The sequence below is a fragment of the Chrysochloris asiatica genome, unplaced genomic scaffold (assembly GCF_000296735.1).
Source record: "Chrysochloris asiatica unplaced genomic scaffold, ChrAsi1.0 scaffold00069, whole genome shotgun sequence".
Taxonomy (NCBI): Eukaryota; Metazoa; Chordata; class Mammalia; order Afrosoricida; family Chrysochloridae; genus Chrysochloris; species Chrysochloris asiatica.
This window is the reverse complement of record NW_006408587.1, coordinates 3,025,819-3,045,482: the sequence shown is the minus strand read 5'-3', so window position 1 is coordinate 3,045,482 and position 19,664 is coordinate 3,025,819. Positions and strand designations below refer to the sequence as shown.

General features: G+C 36.6%; 1 protein-coding gene across 1 annotated transcript in view; it reads right to left on the bottom strand.

Moving 5' to 3' along the window:
* Positions 1-19,664, bottom strand: part of SVEP1 (sushi, von Willebrand factor type A, EGF and pentraxin domain containing 1) — a 247,462-nt gene that overhangs the window by 103,447 nt on the left and 124,351 nt on the right. Inside the window, exons 7-14 of the mRNA XM_006864679.1 lie at positions 17,748-17,945; positions 15,675-15,793; positions 12,303-12,432; positions 8,714-8,821; positions 7,726-7,857; positions 6,412-6,606; positions 3,464-3,585; positions 1,883-1,991 (exon numbers count right to left, since the gene is read on the bottom strand). Of these exons, the coding sequence (XP_006864741.1) occupies positions 1,883-1,991; positions 3,464-3,585; positions 6,412-6,606; positions 7,726-7,857; positions 8,714-8,821; positions 12,303-12,432; positions 15,675-15,793; positions 17,748-17,945 (1,113 nt within the window). The remainder of the gene's footprint in view (positions 1-1,882; positions 1,992-3,463; positions 3,586-6,411; positions 6,607-7,725; positions 7,858-8,713; positions 8,822-12,302; positions 12,433-15,674; positions 15,794-17,747; positions 17,946-19,664) is intronic.

Sequence of the window (19,664 nt, the reverse complement as noted above, 5' to 3'; positions counted from 1 at the left end):
TGGACTTGTTAGTTATAGTAGTTCCAAAATATTCTCTTCTATAAGTATATAACAAACACTTTTTTGTCTTCTAGTTTATTTCAAAGTTTTAGAACTTCCTTGTACATACAGTGTTTAATCAAATCTAAGATACCATTAATAAGAAGATACATCCCAATTTCAGAGATGTCAAAATGAAAAATATGCATCTCTAATTTACAAAATATGGTGTCTATGTACACTGGCCTGATTTTTATCATAAGAAATATTCTTAGAAGTTAAACTTTTAATCTTTTGATGCATATCATCAACTGCACTTCAATTTCTCCTCTTTAGTTTGCTGCTTTGGGCATGGTAATTCTTATGCATATTGGTTTATCTGACAGGTCAAAATTGGCATCATATTTTAGTTTGAATTTTAATTACATCATTATTAATGATTCAAACATATTTAAATATACTTGTGAGTCTTTTGTGGTGGTGGTGGTGATTATGTGCCATGGAGTCAGTTCTGACTCATAGCACCCTTGCACAGAGTTTCTAAGGCTGTAAAGCTCTGTGGGAGCAGAAAGCCTCATCTTTCTCCCGTGGAACAGGTGGTAGTTTCGAACTGCTGACCTTGAGGTTCGCAGGCTGACTCGTAACCACTATGCTACCTGAGTTCCTTTTGGGTCCTTTGTGCTTTATCCATTATGAATTGTCAAGGTTTCTTGCTTTCTTTTTTTTAAAATTTTTATTGTGAATTGGATGAAAGTTTCCAGAGCACATCAGTTTTCTGTTCAATAATTCAAACACATTTTATTTCATGTCATTGATTATAATCCCTACAGTATAATATTGCTAATCTCATTTCCTCCGTGTGTTTCCTTTTTCCATTCCTTCTTCTTTCCTAACCCCTTTTACAATATGCATATATATACAAATGATATTTTTTAAAAAGTTTGTACAGATAATATTAAAACATTTTTTTTTAAAGTCAACATTTTTTGCAATGATAAATCCATAGAAGCATTGCAAATATTAGTGGCAGAAACAAAAGCGGTGTCTGCTGTAATTTGATTGAATACAAAACATGTCACTTGTACCTACTCATCTATCCTTACAATGGCTTTATGAAGGCAGTACTCATATCCCATTTTATAGAGGAAACAGCACAGAATGACTTGAGAACTTGCTCAAGACCAAACAGATGGTCAGCTGTGAAGCCATGATTCAGATTTCAGTAGTTTGGTTACAGAGTCCGTGTGCTTAATTAGCCACTACACTATTTTGTGATCAGTATATTTTAATAAAAACAAGTACTGGGAAAAAACTTTAATTTTTTCAAATGGAAAACCCAAGAAAGACAGTTGAAATACCCTAGAAATACTAAGGCAATAAGTCAAGTGGGCATAGACACCAGTAAAAAAATCAATCACATATGGTTATTTAGGAATAACCCTAAAGAATATACACAGTCTACAAGGAGAAAACTTTATAATTTCACCAAAAGGTATACTAGGCTTGAATATGTTGATTTTAAATATATTCTGGCTAATGTATCTGAATATTTCACAAGTGTCCACTCTTTTAATATACTTAATCTCAATTTAAAATCAGTATTCATAAAAATTCATGTTTTTACTTTACAACTATTACTATCCTCTTCTCAGGCATAGAATCAATTTTACAATCATAATTTGATCAATTTTCTTAGCTGTTTATCATCCTGAAGAATTTGGCTAGTGTTCTGAAATAATTTGCTCCAACTGATTAATAAAGGTTAATTTTATTAATTATTTAACTAGTAAATTAAGGAATAATTAATAAAAATAAAATGTTCTAATAGGACCCATTCTTCTGGGATTATTTCTTATTTTACAGGCTCATTTTGCAAACTCCCAACTTTAAAAAATGTAATTACCAATTGCAAAGCCATTCTCATAGTCATAATTATATTCTAGGCAATATTTTTTGGTCAGGTCTTCCAGTCTGCAGTCAATGTCATCAGCATCATTACAAAATGACGGGACCTGCAAATAAAAGATGAACAGGATAAAGTGTAAGTCACATCTCTGTGTGCTTTGGATAAGCCTTTTGCTCCCCTAGACTTCACATCTTCAACAGGAGGAATGGAGGCTCCCAGAGTGCTTCATACTCTTGGCGATGTTATCTGTTGTATTCACATCTATGTCCCTAGTTCCTGGAGTCCTGGTGTGGTGCTGTAGGTGAGTGCTTTGGATTGCAAAGTCCATTAGAACTGCAAGGTTGGTGATTCAAGCTCACTAGCTGCTCCTCGGAAACCCTATACAGGGTCGCTATGGGTCAGAACCAACTTGACAGCACTTAACAACAATAACATTCCTCTAGTGTCTAGGATAGAATGTGGATACTAAATCTTTGTTAAATGAATGGATATATATTTAAAATCACTTTCTGGTCCACTATCCCAATTCTGGTGTGGCACTGCAGGATATGCACTGGCCTGTTAACTGCCTGAGCAGTGGTTCATACCCATCAGATGCTCCTTGGAAACCGTATCCAGGGTCACTGTGAATGAGAACTGACTTGATGGCATTTAACCTCAACAATTACCAACTGTAGCTCGTTAAGTTTGCTGCCATTCAGTTGTATTATACTCTGAATCTAACACACAGAATTCACATTCAGACAATTTATAGTGTAGGTTCCATCTAGTTTTTAAGGAACAGTTCACCAGTTTAGAGTGGGATAGAATTAGTAAGAGGTGTACTGTCCCCTTTTCAAATATAGATTTATCATGATAGTGACCTACTGAGTATCACAGCTTTTTTCATTTGCTAGCAATCATCACAGTAATTTTCCTCTTTTTGGAAATTGGTGTGTTAAGATTTAAATGAAATTGTATTCAAGAAGTGTTTCTTACATAAGTGTGCTACCATTTTAATGTGTTTAGAGCAGTGCTTGCCTCAGCAAGAACCACTATAAGATGTTTTTTAGTAAATAAATTAAGTGCTGTCTACTCTGTTAGAGATATAAATATGAATATAACATTTCTTGCCTTCAAGATGCTCAATACAGTTAAATATATTGTTCTACTTTCCCTCAATCACTAAAATATTCATAAACAGAAATGTATAAAATGTATAAAAAGAAAATGATTTAAATGTTTAGCTAACAGCATTATATGCAAAACAGTAAAAAATTATATACAAAACAGGTCGAAAATCGTTGACAATTTCATCCGACTGTAGTAAAGCAGGCGTTCTCAAGCTACATGGGCCCTAGGCTACTCTCACTTTCTGATTCAGTGAATTTAAAAAAAAATTCACAAAAGTTTTAATACAGACTTATAATTTATCCCAGAAGTCCAAAATCTATTAGTAATGCTAAATATGTTTAGAGTACAACAACAAGGAAAATAATCATGACAAGAAATGGCAGTAGCATGTCATCAAGAGGTTTTGAAAAGCTCCACATTGTTTTTTCAGATATGACAGATAACAAAGCAACACTACCGACATACCATTTTCCCCAGAGTGGTCTCAAAAGCTTCCGAAAACTTCTTCAGCAGATCCGTGTCATCACAGCGAGTTGCTTTGTAAAGCATCTCAAAGGACTTGAATCCATGATTTGCAAAACGCTTTACTGAAAAACGTTGGGCAAAATAGCTTCAATTGTTTAGTGTCATTAACATGATTTATTATTAAAACCTATGATGATGACAGTTAAGGAAAATTTCTAGGCAAACATTGATACTTAAGGAGAATGTCTAGGCATTCACTGAATGTACTAAACATTAAGCCAATCAGCATTGTGCTCACTTACTTTTGATATATTTTAACAGTTTGTTTTATATATATATTTATTTATATATATATATATTTAACCTTCAATCATGTGACAAATTGAGCATTTAAGGTAATAGAGATATGAAAATTGTTTTCATATAGTCTTGGAAAAGATTTTAAAGCCCTAGCTTTTATATTTTCACTTAATGTTGTTGTTAGGTGCCACCAAGTCAGTTCTGACTTATATTGACTCTCTGCACAAGAGAACAAAACACTGTCACCCTCACAGTCATTGTTAGGTTTGAGCCCATTGGTGAAGACTTTGCCAATCCATCTCATTGAAGGTCTTCCTCTTTCTTGCTGTATGATGTGTTTATCCAAGAACTGGTTCCTCCCAACATGTTCAAAGTGAGACAAAGTCTCACCATCCTTCCTTTTAAGGAGCATCTGGCATTGCAACATTTCAAAATATTGTATGTAACTATCTTCCTTGGAAATGCAATTTCCACATAGACACATTTCTGTGTAATTTCAGAAGCTTTCATGATTAGCCTCAGCAAGATGTCTGAAAATATTCAGAGACAGTACCTCTACGTAAATAGCATTACCATTAAAATCTTAGCCTCCAAAGCTGCGAAAAGGTAATATTGATGCTACTTACTTCCCTAACTTGAAAAAATTAGATTGTAAATTGCCTTTAGTTTTTTCTGAGAAGGTAACATTTAAATTTTCCCCGTGGTTCTGTATCAAGGATTCACTCTAGTGAATCTTTATTTATATTAGACAAATAAATTGGGCTATTTAAAAAATAAAATATATACTTAAGATAATAGAATAGTCTAATTTATATCTAAATTAAGTCTTAAGAGACTATGACTGATGTATTTCACTTTGTCACATATGAAGTTTAAGAAAAAAAATACTGTTACAAGATCACATAAAACTTAACATAACAAAAATATCAAAATGTAAAGTTATTGTCTCTCAACATATCCTCCCATCTAGAGCTATGCACTTCTGAAAAGTTTTTCCATCTGTTTAGCCTTTCCCCCAAATTCTGTGCTTTTGATTTATACCATTTCAAAGGTTGACATTCTTCAGGGACTAACATTTTGTTCCTTTTCACTGTTCTTTGAGTTTTGGGACCTATAAGAAGTCCGAAGAGGCAAGAATAGGGCTGTTGGGTGGATAAAGTTTGCCAACAAAATTCTCGGAGAAAGCTCTTGCTACCCTTAAAAATGAACAGGTACATTGTCTGGATGGAAAAAAAAATTCCCAGACATAACTTTCCAGAACTTTTTCTCACTAATGCAGTTTTCATTTTTCTAAAAACTTCTTCATAATAAGCTCCCATGCCTTTTAAGAAAATCTATCAAAGTTACCAACTTGAGGTCCCCAATAAGCAGTTGTCATAACCTGAGCTGACCATTCTGCCTTGAGTTTAACTGGTCCTGAAAATCCCTTCAGAAGCCACTGCTTTGAATGGACCTTTTTTGTTGAAGGCACTCTAAGGAGACTAAGACAAGTATATTACTGAGAGAACTAGTCTGCAGCCATCCACTGATCAGAGTCTTGATTAAACATGTTTTGTTTGGAATAAACCAGTAGTTAATAAACTGGAACTCTAGTAGCAAAACTTTTTTAACTATCCTCATATATAGAACTTATTTTAAATATAAGCCTTTCTGCAGACTATAAGACTGCAATATAAGTTCCAGTTTACAAATCAATAATGATATGCTAACAAGTCTCTTTAGATATTCTTGGTAAATACCAATGATAGTCTACAACCAACAGTCATGGAAGCAGCAATTAAGAAATCCAAAGATGTGTTAAATTGGCAAATCTGCTGCAAAAGACCTCTTTAAAGTACTCAAGAGCAAGGATGGCACTTTGAGGACTAAGATGAGCCTGACTCAACCCATTGTATTTTTACACTGTAGGATAACACTAGATCACATGGTTGGTTTGAATCACAAGGTTGGTGGCTCAAACACACCAGCCACTCCTTGGAAACCCAATATAGGATTGCTATGAGTCGAAAATGACTTGATGGAACTTAACATCAATAATGCATGTGCAAATTGGACAATTAATAAATAATATGGTAGACGAATCTTAGAAGAAGTATAGCTAGAATGTTCCTTAGAAGTGAGGATGGAGAGACTCCACCTCTTGTTCTTTGGACATGCTGTCAGGAGGGATCAGTCCCTGGAGAAAGACATCATGTTTGGTAATGGAGAGTCAGCAGAAAAGAGGAAGACCCTCAACGAGATGGCTTGACACAGTGGCAGCAACAATGGGCTCAAACGTAATAATGTTTATAAAGATGGTGCAGGATTGGACAGTGTTTTGTTCTATTGTATATAGTGTCATTATGAGTTGGAACTGACTTAACGGCACCTAACAACGAGTGGGTCAAGATGGTTTTGCCTTCAAGTGGCTCCTGCTCTGTAGGAATCCTATCTATAACAAGCCTCTGGTAGGTTAGGGTTTTAAATTCAGCAATGAACATTTTTCGTATTCACAAATATTTGGAATTCCTGGCACCATTTTCCACCCATCAAACCTGATCACTGTAAGAAGGCAGTTATCCTCTTTAATGCTTTAGAAATGTGTGCACAGACACACACACTTACACATTCATATACACAAAGTGGCTCCGAATAAAATGCAAACTTACTAGCACAATCTGGCCATTCAGTGGAATATGGAGGTTTCCAGATACCATCTTCATAAGAACAAGAATACTTCTCAGTAGACCCTTCTGTGAAATCATAGCCCTCCAAGCAATTTAATGTACAGTTAACTCCGCTACTATCTTGAGTACATATGAAATCCCCATTTACAGGTGTGAACGGAACTTCACAGGGAGAACCTATTAAAAAAAAGAAAAGTATTTACTACTCATATACAATGTTAGAAGTATGAGTATAAATGAAATTCCAGGAATCTAAGCTGCATTTGGAAAGGACTCCTCTTGCCCATCAGTCTTCCTAGAAAATTTGATATCATAAATCTTTTGTGGGGTTTTGTGGCACTATCTGCTTTTTGATTCCTAGGTAGCATATGCTGAAAATCTCTACCTTGGTGTAATCAGAGATTGTGCATATTTTATGAAAATCTAAAAGTATTTCTGATTTTGGGTTGCTATTTTTTTGCAATATAATAAATGAGAATTTAATTTAAATATAATAAATAATAAAAATGAAAACTGTTTAACATTATATAGAAAATAAGTTTTTAACATCTATCTACTCAATGTTCAAAATAGGATTAGGGTAATAATACTTTGTAATGCCAGAAAATCATTAATAAATATTCATTTAAGACTGCCTGGAAGGAAGTATTTCTACTTATCATGATGGCAAGTGGAAATGAATGACAACTGGAAGCAAAAGTAAAATCTATGAGTATTTAACTTGAACAATCTGTTGCTCAAAGCTCATTTTCTTTCATAAATACAATATTATAGTAATCACCTATTTTCAAATTTCAACTAGATTTTAGGGGTAGTCCTCGTAGTCCTAGTGTGGCACTGTAGGATAAGAACAGGACTGAGAGGTTGTTTGAACAGCAAGGTCAGTGGTTCAACCTCACTAACCACTCCTTGAAAACATTATACAGGGTTGCTATGAGTGGGAACTGACTCACGGGCACTTAACAACAAACAACAGGTGGCATAGTGGCAATGCAGGATAAGCATTGGACTGCTAACCACAAGGTCAATGGTCCAAACCCACCATCCACTCCTTGGAAAGCCTGTACAGGGTTTCTATGAATCGGAATTGACTTGCTGGCATTTAACGACAACAGTGGCCTAACGGTGTAACACTCGACTGTTAACCAGAAGTTTAGAGGTTTGAACCCACTAGCTGCTCCATGGGGGAAAGAAGGCAACAATTTGCTTTTGCAAAGGTTCACAACCTAACAGGTGGTTCTACTTTGTCCTACAGCATCACTATGAATCAGATTAGACTCGTGAGAAGACGAATACTTTTTATGACAATGTGGATGTCACATGTTCTGTTATTGCCCGAGGCATCAGTGGCTGTATACTGCACGACAGTCTCTCCGTGAGGGAAAAGTTCTCCTGGTGAATGACTCCTGGTGATCACCAGTCCAGCCCCTGAGAAGGAAAGAAGCTCAGATTATTGCTCTGTAGTCACCTTACTAGGCACCTTATTTGATTTGAAGTTTCATCTTCTACTTACACACATCAACTAGGCATTTTATTTATGATGATATTAGACATCAGTAGAAAATTAAAGATTTGTTATTTATACCATAGCTCTGTAGGATAAGCACTGGACTGCTAAACACAAGGTTGACGGTTCAAATCCACCAGCCACTGCTTGGAAACCATATATAGAGTTCCTATGAGTCAGATCGACTTGAAAGTACTTAACAACAACCATAACACAGTAACAGTAGATTGAGAAACAATCTAAGGCATTCTTGTTAAACTAATGATTTTCCTTGATTAGGTCAATCCATCTGCACATTGAGAATTTAATTTAAAAATCTATTAATTTGCATTTTGTTGTTGTTTTCTAGGTTTTAGGGAAAACTTTAAAGTAAACTTCAGTTTTATTTGCTCTTTTTTTTTCTGTTTTCCTATGATTTTACAAATATTTAAGAATTGCATATAAATACATGGGGTTGCACTAAAGATTCCAATAGAATGCACAGTTTACTCCTTTAGGGCAATGTAAGCTTGGAGACTCAACATGTTTATCAGAAGAACATTCAAGTACAGCAACTAGCCCAGTTTTTCATAAATACCCACTGACAACTGAATGGAGTCATTATTAGTAACATTAAAGTTTGTTATCATCCTAGCCTTAAAAATTATTATTTTATACAAGTAGTCGTTCTACTTAGACAGTTGTAATTTGCTTTCCATTCTTTTTTATCCTTTTAAGTTTTTTCCTTAATAAAATATATTTCAATGTTACTGCGAACCGCCCCCCGTGCATTATTACCAGAATTGTCTGAGAACTGAGGCTCATCCCAGGTTGCAGCATGCTCCTTCTCAGATACCTGGATTGGGGGTGGGGATCTACACCAGTCTATGGCAGGTGGTTCGACATCTAAATAACATGAAATCAGAAAGAGAAGTTACAATTGACATTTGACAGCGAGGCAGGGCTTTGAGAGAGAGAGCACTGAAGTCTTCTTGTGTTGATAGAGAAGCCTGATCTTTTCAGACAGAAGCCAGGCCCAGGGCCTCTTTAATAGTAAGATATGCTTTGTCCCTGGTTGAAGGATAGAATACCAGAAAGATGTTTACTTGTGTTTTATTGACTATGCAAAGACATTTGACTGTGGATCAGACACTATTGATAACATTGTGAAGAATGGGTATTCCAAAACACTTAATTGTGCACATAAGGAACCTGTATATAGATAAAGAGGCAACTGTTAGATTAAAACAAGGGGATATTGAATGGTTTAAAATCAGGAAAGGTATAACCAGGGTTATATCCTTTCACCTTATTCAGTCTGCATGCTGAGCAAATAATCTGAGAAATTGGATCATATGAAGAATGTGGCATCAGGACTGAAGGAAGAGTTACTGACAATCTGTGAAATGCAGATAGCACAACCTAACTTTCTGGAAGCAAAGATGACTTGAAAAATGTCTGATGAAAATCAATCATTATGGCCTTGAGATTGTACCTCAATGTAAAGAAAACAAAAACCCTCACAACTGAACCAATACACAGCATCATGATAAGTGGAGAAAAGATTGAAGTTGTCAAAGACATCAGTTTTACTTGGATCCACCATCAACACTCATGGAAGCAGTAGTCAAGAAATCAAAGGACGTATTGCATTAGGCAAATCTGCTGCACAAGAACTCTTTAAAGTGTTCAAAAGCAAAGATGTCAGTTTGAGGACTAAGGTGCACCTGCTTCAAACCATGGTATTTCCAATTGCCTTATATGCATGTGAGACTTGGACAGTGAATAAGGAGGACCAGAAAAGAAGCTATGTATATGAGTTACGGTGTTGGAGGAGGTTATTGACACGGACTACAGAAGAACAAGCAAATCTACACTGAAAGAAGTACAGCCAGAAAGCTCTTTAGAACCTACAATGGCGAGACTTCGTCTCTCCTATTTTGGATGTTATCAGGAGGGATCGGTCCTTGAAGAAGGACATCATTCTTGGTAAAGTGGAGGGTCTGTGAAAAAGAAGAAAAGCCCCAACAAAATGAGTGGACACAGTGGCAGCAGTGCCAGTGGACTCAAACGTAACAATTGTGGGGATGATGCAGAACCGGGCAGTGTTTCATTCTCTTATGCATAGGGACCGACTTGACAGCACCTAACAACAACATAGATTTTAACCAATTGAAATGCTTTTATATCTCTAGACACATGCCTGAGGTTTGAGGAAGAACGGAACATGCAATTTTCCTAATTTATAGGTGAGGAATTTTAAATTAGGCAAATTTAAGGGTCTTGCATTAGTCATTCAGCTAGTAAGTTGCAGTCACAGACTTTGATTGACAAGGATATTTCTAGACATCATACATAAATCATCTTATACTCTGGAATTAAATGTCCTATAACTATAAGAATACACAGATTTCTGTGATAAACTAAGGCTTATGGCTAACGTTTCCTCATGCTTGTCATTTCCTTAGTGCAGTATGCTATGTTTACTACTTTACTAGACTGGACATTCTGTAGAGCAGCCATGGACTCTCCTTTGCTCATGTAGCACAGCACCGAGCCCGTAACAGGTACTCAAAAAGAAGTTGCTGACTCAATAAAAGAAATAAAGAAGGCACATAATGTCAGTTCACTTTGAGAATGCTGAGTCAAGTGGATTCATAGTTAAATTTATAAACCCAACAGTAAAAGTTTTATACAGTTAAATTTATAAACCCAAGCAAAATCATAAATGCATATTTCCAAGGTTTTCTAAGGTTATTTGATTTTATCCCAAAATTTAAAAGCTGAATCCCATATACAGAAGAGTAATAAACCCAAGTCAATTAGTGTCATCAGAATGGGAATACCACAGATGAGTTGTCTTCAAAAGTGAAATAAAAGGACTTCAAAGCAAGTGAGGTGGAATGTTACAGATCACTCTCATTAATGAGTAAGGTACCAGTGTCTTGCTTTAGGGAGAAAACAAGAAAATGTAGCTTGTAGAATATTCTCTGTCTCCCTCTCCCCTTTCTTTTCCCCTAGTCCTTTTCTCTCTCATAATTTGAAAATTCAACTAGTGTCTAGCTAGACACAGAAGTACATGTTTTATATTTCACAATGCTGACACTTCATTATGAAAAATGAAAACCCAATAGACTCTGGAGTTACATATCCACATTTAAAAGCACGGTATCAGATGTAAGAAACCCAACAGATTCTTCATGTCAGTTACACAGTTATTATACATGTTCACATGTATAATAACACTGAATGAGCAGTGGAAAAAAGTAGGTACTATGAAATGAATAAGGAGCTCTGATAGTGTTGTGGTTGCGAATTGGGCCGCTAATCTCACGGTCAGCAGTTCGAATCTACCAGCTGTTCCGGGGGGAGAAAGATGAGGCTTTCTGCTCCCATTAAGATTTACAGCCTTGGAAACCCTGTACAGGGTCACTGTGAGTTGGAACTGACTGCATGGCACATAACAACAACAACAACATGAAATGAATAAGACTGATTTTTATTGAAGTCTTATCTAATTTTATAAAAATCTGTGATCTATAGGGTAATGAGCCAGTTTGATATACTTTATAATTATTTCAATAAGTTTTGTAAAATTCTTAAAATATGAGGAATTTAGTGTATTGAGTTTTAAGTATACATAGTAAGACAGATCTGAGAAAAACAGCAGAATATCAACATGTGGTTAATAGCAAGCTTTTGCATCGTTTAATGTCTGCTGGACATTAGTTCAATTGGTTTATATATCTTAATGAATAAAACCCTCATAATAACTTTATAAAGCAATACATTTATTGTTTCTGTTTTTCAAGGAAGAGAAACATGGGAAAGAGATCTAGAAAAGAAAAGTAAGAAACACTCTAAGGACATGTCAGAGAAGGGAGGAAGTTTTGATAAGGAAGGATAGTTAATATATAAATTCTGAAGTAAAATTATGTAGTTTAAGGACTGTAAATTACACAGTAGAAGTAACCCCAGAGACAACTGGTGAACTTGCTGAAATTAGTTTATATATGTGAAGGGACAGAGTAGGCCAACTTGTGACTTTGAGAATAAATGGAAATTAAGAAGCTAGAGATGGGAGCCATGGGAACTTTTCAAAAGACTTGGGAGTCCTGGTGTAGCACTTTAGGACAAATCACTGGACCACACGTTTGGCTTGAACTGCAAGCGGCTGCTCAAACCCAACAGCAACTCCTGGGAAATGGAATGAAATCAAAGCGCTCTCCTGATAGCTAGACGTTATATAGGAGTGACTGGATCAGATTTCAAGTCTAATGGGAAGAAGTAGTTGAAAGGTAGGCGTTGAAGAAAAAGAGGAAACAAAGTCCCTGGGGTACTAAATTATTTTTACCAATCTATCCAAATGTACTTGAAGGAGACTTACCAATGACCTTGATATGGAAGGTACAGCTGGCTTGGTTGCTGGACTGGTCTACTGCTGTGTATGTGATAGCAACATCTCCAATTGGAAAAAGGTAGGGGGGTGCAAAAGCTGGATGGACATGGATTGATACCTTTTGGAAATAAATACGTTGAAAATGGAAACTTATAGAATAGTACATTTGCTTTCAAAATATATTATTAAGTAATAAGAAAGCACGAAAATATATTTGACATGTAGAAAAAGGCAAAAAAACCCCAAACAAAACAAACCAGGCAAAGCCTTTTGGTTTATTTATTTTATACAGTTTATAGGTTTGGCATACCAGTACACATGAAACGTTCCTTGATTATTTTTACTTTATTTTACAAGATATTCCTCATAAACTTTTTGACTATTGTAAATCACAATTATAGAGGTCATGTTATTAGAGAAATAAAATTATTAAGATGGAATCAGAGGTCAGACCGTCCTGTATCCAACATGTTAAGCATCACAGAAGATGTTTCTGAAGTAACAGCATCTTTTTGTTTCAAATGAAAATAATGTATAAGCTCTTTTTCTTAATGAGAAAATAAATATACACTTTCCCTTTCACTACATGAAAGAAAAAGACAATAAATAAGAAGAGATTTCCTTCCCCGCCCACTTCCTTCTTTTTCCCTTAATTTTTATATGTAATATCTTAACACATTTTTTCACAATACTACACAGTCTTTAGAACCTAAGATGACTCGTTAATGTCTCTATAAATAATATATGTGGAATGACTATATAAGAATTCTCTAAGAAAATCTGATGAAGGACATTTAATTTGGTACTAAATTTTACTATTGTAAGCAGTACTGGGATGAACAGTTTTGCACATACAGTTGAAAAACATTTTGATGGTTTCCATAGATTTCTATGAACAGAATTGTTTACCCCAGAGTCAACGTTTTATTGGTAGATAATACAAAATTACTTTCTCAAAGCAGAGTATCAATTTGTATTCCCATTAGGAAAGAACATTATGATCTTCATTAGCCTGGGCGATTGGAGTAGCAGTATGTCTTCTGAATCAGGTATATGATGTGGTGACAGAGGAGCCAGATTCGTTTTCTTCATTTTTGGTATCAATCTTCATTCCCTTCCTGAATAATATTTTTCCTAGACTCTTAAAATGGAAGGCCTTACCAAAAATACGTCTAAATATTTCTCTTGTTTGACTAATTTTTTCTGGTAGCCCATGAATTATTTTGAATTGTAAATTCTCTGGGATTTCTTTAGCTCATAAAATTTTCTTCTATTGTTTCAGTGAGTATTGGGTTTGTGCAATTTTTTTTTTAAGTGATGTATGTTGAATCTCCATGTTCTCTTATTCATGACTGTTGTCTTTATTTCCATTGAAAAGAAATCCCATTGGGTTCATGCTATGGATTGGTTTGTTGCCCACCCCACCCCCACTCAAATATAAATCCTAACCCTGTGGCTATCATCCCAATTGTGAATAGTTTTCTTTGTGTGTTCATGAGGCAGATTTAGTGTAGGTGTCTCTTAAACCAATCTCTTTTGAGCTATAAAAGAACAGATTTCCTTCTGTTATAAAATTGAGTATTGCATTTGTGGTGATAAGCCCAATTGTGGATGAGTTTTCTTTGTATGTTAATGAGGCAGCATTATTGTAGGTGGTGGTGGTAGTGGTAGTGGTGATATCCATTCCAACTCATGACTACCCTCCTGTATAGTGTTTCCAAGGCTGTAAATCTTTTTGGGAGCCTAAAGCCTCATCTTTCTCCAGCAGAACATCTGGTAGATTTGAACTGCTGACCTTTTTAACTGCTAACCTTGAGGTTAACAGACGGACTCTTAATCACTCTGCTATCAGAGCTCCTGTAGGGTGTATCTTAAATTACTGTCTTTTGAGACAGAAAAGAGCAGATTATAATGAAGGAAGATAGATGTCATGCTACGTGAAGATCACCAAGAAACAAAAGCTACAAAGAGACAAGGAATTTCCCAGAACAAGTAAAGAGAAAAGTCTTCCTCTAGAGACAGCACCCTGATTTTGGACTTCTGGCCTCCTAAACTGTGACAAAATGAATTTCTGTTTGGCAAAGTCACTTGTGGTATTTCTGTTATAGCAGTATTAGGTAACTAAGGCAGTTGGGAACATGGGGATCAAGCAGTAGTCATAGTTAGGGCCGGAATAAATGTGCAAAGGAATTTACATTCTCCAAGAGAATGTAAAAGAGAGGCATTAATTGGAAGAAGGACAGAGACAACTTTGAGTAACTCAATAGGTAGTTACATTGTAAAGGGGAATAAATAAAGCCTTGTTTATAAATGCAGCCTTTGAGAGGAGCCCTGGTAGCATAGTGACTACGTGTTGGGCTGTTGGCAGCAAGGTCAGTAGTTTGAATCTACCAGCTGCTCCTCAGGAGAAAGATAAGGCCTTCTGTTCCCTAGAGATATACCACCTTCGTAACCCAATACAGGGTCACTGTGAGTCACCATCACAACCACAGCCCTTGAGATACTGAGCTAGGAGTTAACAGTGCAAATGAAGAAACGTTCATTTACTGCGTCCTCCTTGCTCTGGTAGTGTAGTGGTGACGAATTGGGCTGCAAACCTTAAGGTCAGCAGTTCGAAACTACCAGCTGTTCCATGGGAGGAAGATGAGGCTTTCTGCTCCCGTAAAGATTTACAGCCTCGGAAACCATGTACAGGGTCACTATGAGACGGAACCAACTCCACGGCACATAACCACCACCACCACTTGCTGCTGGTTGGAGTCCTGCTGTGGCCCTGTGAGCTAATGCATCAGACTGCAAAGTCGTTTGAACTGCAAGGTCAGTGGTTCAAGCTCATTGGCTACTCCTTGGAAACCCTTGGTTGCTATGGGTTGGAATCGACTGGACAGCACTTAACAACAACAACAAGTTGCTACTGGTTAGACAGTCATTTTGCAGAGACTACAAAACATATAATCTGTTTGTAAATGGGTGACTTCTCTTCCTGGAAGTTCTTCCTGGAACTCCCATACTCTTCTCAGAGGATGCTGCTGTTGATGTAGGAAATTCATGTTTTTTTTAATGTAAAAAGTGAAAACATCACACAAGAGGGACTGTGGATTATCACACATCACCTATGGTACATTCAACCCTGTAAGTCACATGTAAGTCCCATTTCAATCTCTTTGATTCTAAGTATGATCAGAACAGTTATTTTTTGTTGTAATTTTGCCAAATATGTCCTGGCTGACACAACTTACACATATTTACATGCAAGCATAAAAACAATTCATAGTATTAGTAAATGCCCTACGTTACACGTATTTATAGGATCTTTACAATCTATTTGAAAAAGGTTGCAAACATTTGCACAAGCCTTACCTTTTCACCAGAGTTGTCTTTGGCTGTTGGGATTTGCCAGGTAATATTAGCAGAGGCTTGCTGTTCTTCAGTCTTAGCCTCTATGTCCTTAGGACAGTTGATTTGAGGAGCCTCCACATCTGACTCAGAAAATACACAAATAAATTAATAGATTGATATTTAATTCTAAATCAATTAAGCAAGTGGGAAAACTATAATTATATGAATACACTATGACTAACTTTTTATATGATTGATTCATAACTGCCTTCAGGATAATTTACTTTATAGTATGGCTTACGAAAGCACTTACCAGTTCCTTACTGAACTGGTACCTTCTAATCTCTTAGTCTCATCTCTTACCACTTCCTAATGGAACTCACTCTCCACATTTTCAGGCCCCTGGAAAGCTCTGTGGTCCTCTTTGTACTGAGACCTTTGTGCATGTTATTTTACTGCCTCAATTAATGCCCTTTTATCCTTTTGCTGTAGGATAATGTACTGGACTACAAGGTCGATTTGAACCCCACAAGGTCGGTGGTTCAACCTCACCAATCAATCCTTGGAAACCCTATACAGCGTTGCTATGAGTCGGAACTGACTCGGCTGTACTTAGCAACAAAAACAACAACCCCTTTATCTGGAAAACTGGTGTAGTGCTGAAGGGTAAGCATTAGATTGCTAATAGCAAGGTTGGCAGTTGAAACCCATCAGTAGCTCCTTGGAAACTATATACAGGGTCACTATGAGTAGGAACTAATTGAAAATACCATGGCTTAGGTCAAGTGAACCTTAGTTCTCAAAGTGACATCTTTGCTCTTCAACATTTAAAGAGGTCTTATGCAGCAGATTTGCCTAACGCAATACACCATTTGATTTCTTGACTACTGCTTCCATGAACATTGATTGTTGATTCAAGCAAATTGATGTCTTTGACAACTTCAATTTTTTCTCCATTTATCATGATGTTATTAGTTTTGTTGTTGTTGTTAAGTACCATTGAGTTGGTTCCAACTCATAATAACGATGCTGTATAGGATTTCCGAGGAGCAGCTGATGGTTTGAACCACTGACCTTGTGGTTAGCAGTTCAGTGCTTATCCTACAGTGCCACACCAGGAGTCCTTATCTTCAGACCCCAGAGATTTCACAAGGAATAGTGAAGGTACCCTACACCAGTATGAAAAGACTATTCTGATCTCAATTTTGAAGACTTTTTGTAGCTCATGGAAACTTTCTTCTAATGATGGTAAACTTATTTCCCTTCTTCCCTTTCCTCTCTCCTCTTGTGTGCCATTACGAGTCAGCTCTGACTCATAGCGTCCCTGTATAGGGCTTTAAAGTGCTGTTGGTGGGTTTGAACTGCTGACCTTGTGGTTATCAGTCCAGTGTTTATCCTGCAGTACCATACCCTTGGCTCTCCTCTCTCCTAGAACTCCTTATGAAATCTACACTGGTGCTTCTAGATTGGTATCTCTTAACTTCCATCTTTTTGGTTTGATCAATATGATACTTAATTTTGTGTATTAGTACTCCATTCAAAAGAACACTCAATTTTGGTCTCCCAAATCATTAATCTTTTTAGCAAAATCCATTACATGTTTTGACCTTTTCTTAGAGCTATGCATTGGAGGGTATTTTTATTTCTAAGAATGCTTGCTTGTTCTTTTTTGCAGCAGTCTGCTCTTGTTTCAGGGAAAATGGCAACTTCCTCCATGAATATGATGGAGTGTAGGCTTCATAATGCTGATAACTTTTTGAAAAATCAATCTAGTCTCACCTGAGCCACCTAGGAAAAATCCTTAATGATTTCCATTTGTGGATGAAAAATTTGCCTGACTTCCAGCCCTATCATTATCTTTATTTATTTTGAAAAATTCTTCTTCATTTTCATGGCATTTAAATTTTTAAAGTCTACCACTTTGAACCAGAAATCCTCATAGAATATATTGGGCAACACTTACCGTTTTATTATTGGTTTGTAGCAAAAGTTAGATGTTGATGAAAATTGTCTTCCATAAAAATAATCCCACACTGCACCAATAAGACATTGTTTAGGAATTTGTTTTTTATCTGACCGATGTATGAGACTTACCTTTACAAGAGGCTGTCTGAACTTTGGCACTCCATTTTCCAGAGGTGGTACACCTCACTTCTTCTCTGGCTCCTGATAAAATGAATCCTTGGCGGCAACTTAACTGACAGACAGTCCCAGGTTTGGATGGTTGTTTGCCACAGTTGGAGGGGGACACAATGACACCTTTGGGCTTCTGAAAGGTGGAGCAGTGACGTTCTATGGTTGGGAAGTGAAATAAATTTGTGTTACCACAATGCCAGATTCTCTTTGGAAAATCATTAAACGATTGATAAGAAGTCCTACCTCATTGTACCTCATGTGCGTGGTATGTTTTGGTTACACCCATCTATTCTTCGATTCCCCCTCTGGTGGTATGGGTTAGATGTTGGGTTCTTAACTGCAAAATTTTGACTCATAGTGACCCTGTATGGGGTTTCTAAGGAGCAGCTGGTGGGTTTGAACCTGTGACTTTGCAGTGGAAATCCATCAACTGCCTTTCAGAAGAAAGATGAAATTGTTGGCCCTCCTAGAGATTTGTAGTCTTGACAAACCTATGTAGGGTCACTACGAGTCTGAATAGACTCCTGGCAGTGGGTAGGATTCTGTGATATAGGGTCATTGTGAATCAGAATTGACTTGACAGCAAGAGTATTCTTGGTTTTAAGGAGGCCTGATGGTGCAGTAGTTAAGTGTTTGGTTGCTAACCTAAAGGTTGGAGATTTGAATTCACCAGCTGCTTCATGAGAGGAAGATGTGGCAGTCTGCTTCCACAGAGATCTGCAGTCTAGTTCCATTCTATGCTATAAGTCACATGAATCAGAATCGATAGGATAGCAACAGGTTTGGTATGGTTTTTATTCTTCAAAATACTTTCTACTTCATTTAATCCATTTTTTTTTAAAATAATAAAAATTGTCATAGTGATTACATTGGTTGTCAGTTTGGGGCTAAGTGATATATTCTCCAATGACTTATAAATAAGGACATAATAGTAGTGTGGCACTGTAGGATAAGCACTGGACTGCCACCTGCAAGGTCAGAGGTTCAAACCCACCAGCTACTCCTTGGAAACCCAATACAGGGTTGCTGTGAGTTGGAACCAACTCAAACTTAACAATGACATTATACTTGAAATCTACAATGATTTGTCTACACTTCAAATAATTGCAGAGATGTACACGGTAATTTAAAAATGAACTTCACAGAAACCTTACTGAATAGATTATCATTTAAAATAAAATATTGAGTTTGTTGTAAAAGGAGTTGGCCAGTCACAGAACCAGAGAAAGAAATAATTCACTGCATTAAATAGTAATTGTTGTTTTTAAGTGCCTTCAAGTTGGTTCTGAGTTATAGTGTTCCTGTATAGGGTTTCTGAGGCTGTAAATTTGTATAGAAGCAGAAATTTTCAACTTTCTTCTTAGGAGTAGCTGGTGGGGTCCTACCCAGACATTGTGGTTCACAGTCCAGTGTTTATCTTTCAGAATCACAGTGCTCTGCCAGTAAACACTATTGTTGTTGTTAAGTGTTGTTGTTGCTGTTGAGTACCATGGAGTAGGTTTTGACTCATAGTGACCCTGTACGGGGGTTTCCAAGGACAGGCTGGTGGGTTTGAACCTCTGACTTTGCAGTTAGCAAGTTTATACAGATTCTAGTCTGAGGAGATGGAGCTCCACCTCACTACATTTGCGATGCATTGTTCCATTGTCAAAGCACCCCACCTGTGGTGATAGATCAATAAAATCCACTTAATTGAATGCTGTGAAATATGTGAAGCAGTTAGCACCCTTTGTTCTGATTTTAGGCCTACCAAGCTTATTCATAACTGGATTCCCTTGTAGCTTCTGTCTACAGGGAAACAAAATGCTGGTCAGGCCTCTGTCTTTCAGTACCTGCAATAGTTTTATATCTCAGTGTAAAAGAGAAGACTCTTTC